The sequence below is a fragment of the Alosa sapidissima genome, chromosome 6 (genome assembly GCF_018492685.1).
Source record: "Alosa sapidissima isolate fAloSap1 chromosome 6, fAloSap1.pri, whole genome shotgun sequence".
NCBI lineage: Eukaryota > Metazoa > Chordata > Actinopteri > Clupeiformes > Clupeidae > Alosa > Alosa sapidissima.
The window spans coordinates 16867715-16869631 of NC_055962.1; the positions used below are offsets into that span (position 1 = coordinate 16867715).

The 1917-nt window shown below is 46.6% G+C and overlaps 1 protein-coding gene across 3 annotated transcripts in view; it reads left to right on the top strand.

The window, feature by feature from the left end:
• The first annotated feature begins 417 nt into the window (after positions 1-417).
• Positions 418-1917, top strand: part of LOC121711792 (1-phosphatidylinositol 4,5-bisphosphate phosphodiesterase beta-1-like) — a 147394-nt gene continuing 145894 nt past the window's right edge. For 2 of the 3 annotated variants that reach the window (XM_042095629.1, XM_042095630.1), the window contains exon 1: positions 419-769. In XM_042095629.1, coding sequence (XP_041951563.1) covers positions 671-769 — 99 coding nt within the window. In that variant the 5' untranslated portion in view covers positions 419-670. Of the gene's footprint in view, positions 770-1917 lie in introns of all 3 variants that reach the window. The other variant, XM_042095628.1, reaches the window with a different exon arrangement.

Genomic DNA, 1917 nt, shown 5'->3' on the forward strand with positions numbered 1-1917 from the left:
TGTGCATTTGATGCCAGTTCGCATTAGCTTTAGTTCTTTTCTCCTTTTTCCCAGAAACTTTTGTTCTCATGTTGAAGTTCTCATGTAGAAGAATTTAACTGGTACCACTCTTCGATAATATTAACTTGTTTCAGATTCGTATGTATCCTAGACTATATGTCTGCTATTGCACTGGTATTCTTAACACAACATATGCTTTGACACTCGCTGCTAGCGTCTCTCCAGTGAGAGCTGAAATGTCATTATGGGCTGCTGTAATTATGCTTTCACTGGTGCTAGAAAGCGCACTTGCGTAACAGTGCGGTAAGTATCCGGGTTTGCCATTGGCGCAGGGGGGCGCTATACTGCTGCGCGGCAGTGAGAGCACATCAAAGCTGTCCGCACATACAGTGGAGTTATGTGGAGGGGCGTGCAGAGTTCCTCACTTACCTCCTTCCTCTCATCATCCGTCAGTAGAGACCAGCTCTCGGTGCATGTGCTTATCATTCAGAAGCTTGGACGACTGGTAGCCACAGCGCAAAGCACACTTTACGCACGCGGGATGAGGCTTCGGTGCTAGCCGTCCTGGCCTCTCCTCTCGTTAAAGGAGTTCTATCTTGGTTCCGAGTCAGCTGGGACTTAAAGCGGACCTGTCTTTCCCTGGTACTTCGAAGGTCTCCACGCGCTGGAAATGGCAGGAGCACAACCGGGCGTCCACGCGCTACAGCTCAAGCCTGTGTCGGTGTCTGACAGCCTGAAGAATGGGAGCAAATTCATGAAATGGGATGATGTGAGTGCGCAGCGCAATGACTTGTTTCAAACAGCGGTTATTGAGAAAGTGTAGATGAAACTCGGGTGAAAGTAAAACGTTGGATTCTCTAAAGATACGTAAAGCATATGGAACGTCCTGGTTTTTATGTTTAGAAGTTTACTGGAATTAATACACGAAAAAAATGTAGCCATCAAATGTAGATCAAAAGACATTGTAGTCAGTGTGTCTTGTCAGTGTTAATGTACATTTTAAGTGGATGGCAGTTTCCCTGATGGGGATTATTAGGAGTAGGTACATTTTGAATTCTAATTGACAGGACGTTGTGTATTTGGCTTGGTCTGACAGGATACATACCGGCGCAGCATGGATTAAGCTATCCATAGGTGCCAGTAGGCATGATTTATGGCAATATTGTCTTACCTCTGACTGCACGTAGGCTATACGACGCCACTTCAAATCCTGCTTGGTTTGTGTGATAACCAAATAATCAAATAGCCATCAAACAATTTCTGTTGTTTTCTGTTTATTTTTCGGCTGTCATTGCAAAGTTGTGGGATTATTTAGAGTATTTTAGTCCTTGTTTGAAGAGAAATTAGGTCTGTTCACTGTTAAAGTGACTTATTGAACTCTGCTCGCCTTGGTGAAACGATGTGTGTAAGAACAGAATTAACGTTCACAGACCGACAGTAGCTCATGCAAATGACCTGACAGCGCACTCGTAATGCCGGCGCCAGGAAGCAACTGCGCTCCTGCTTGCTCGTGTGTCCGTGGGAATGTCTGTTGTACGTCAACAAGTAGCCTAGTATCTTGCGACCCCTTGATTCGGTAATAGGAAATTTCACTCGAACAGCTCGTCTGTTAGTCACATAAGTTGCTGTTGAAAGAACAGGTTTGGCGAAGCTGTCCATCGAACTCTCCCCGCCCCCGAGCTAGCTGGGCTCCCTTCACCAGTAAAAGGCACGGCTGATGCCGCTTTCGCTGCCCCGCTCGGCCGGAGCTGCTGGAGCTGCCCTTGTGCGCCATTAATAGTGTGGAGCTCGGAGTGAAAACATTGACTTTGAAAGGCGTGATGCGCCTGGTATACTGTTGCTCACACATGAAGCGAACGGCAACATGATCACCTCCAAGGAATCCTAAGCTCCTGTGCACACTCCAGTTAAAAACAC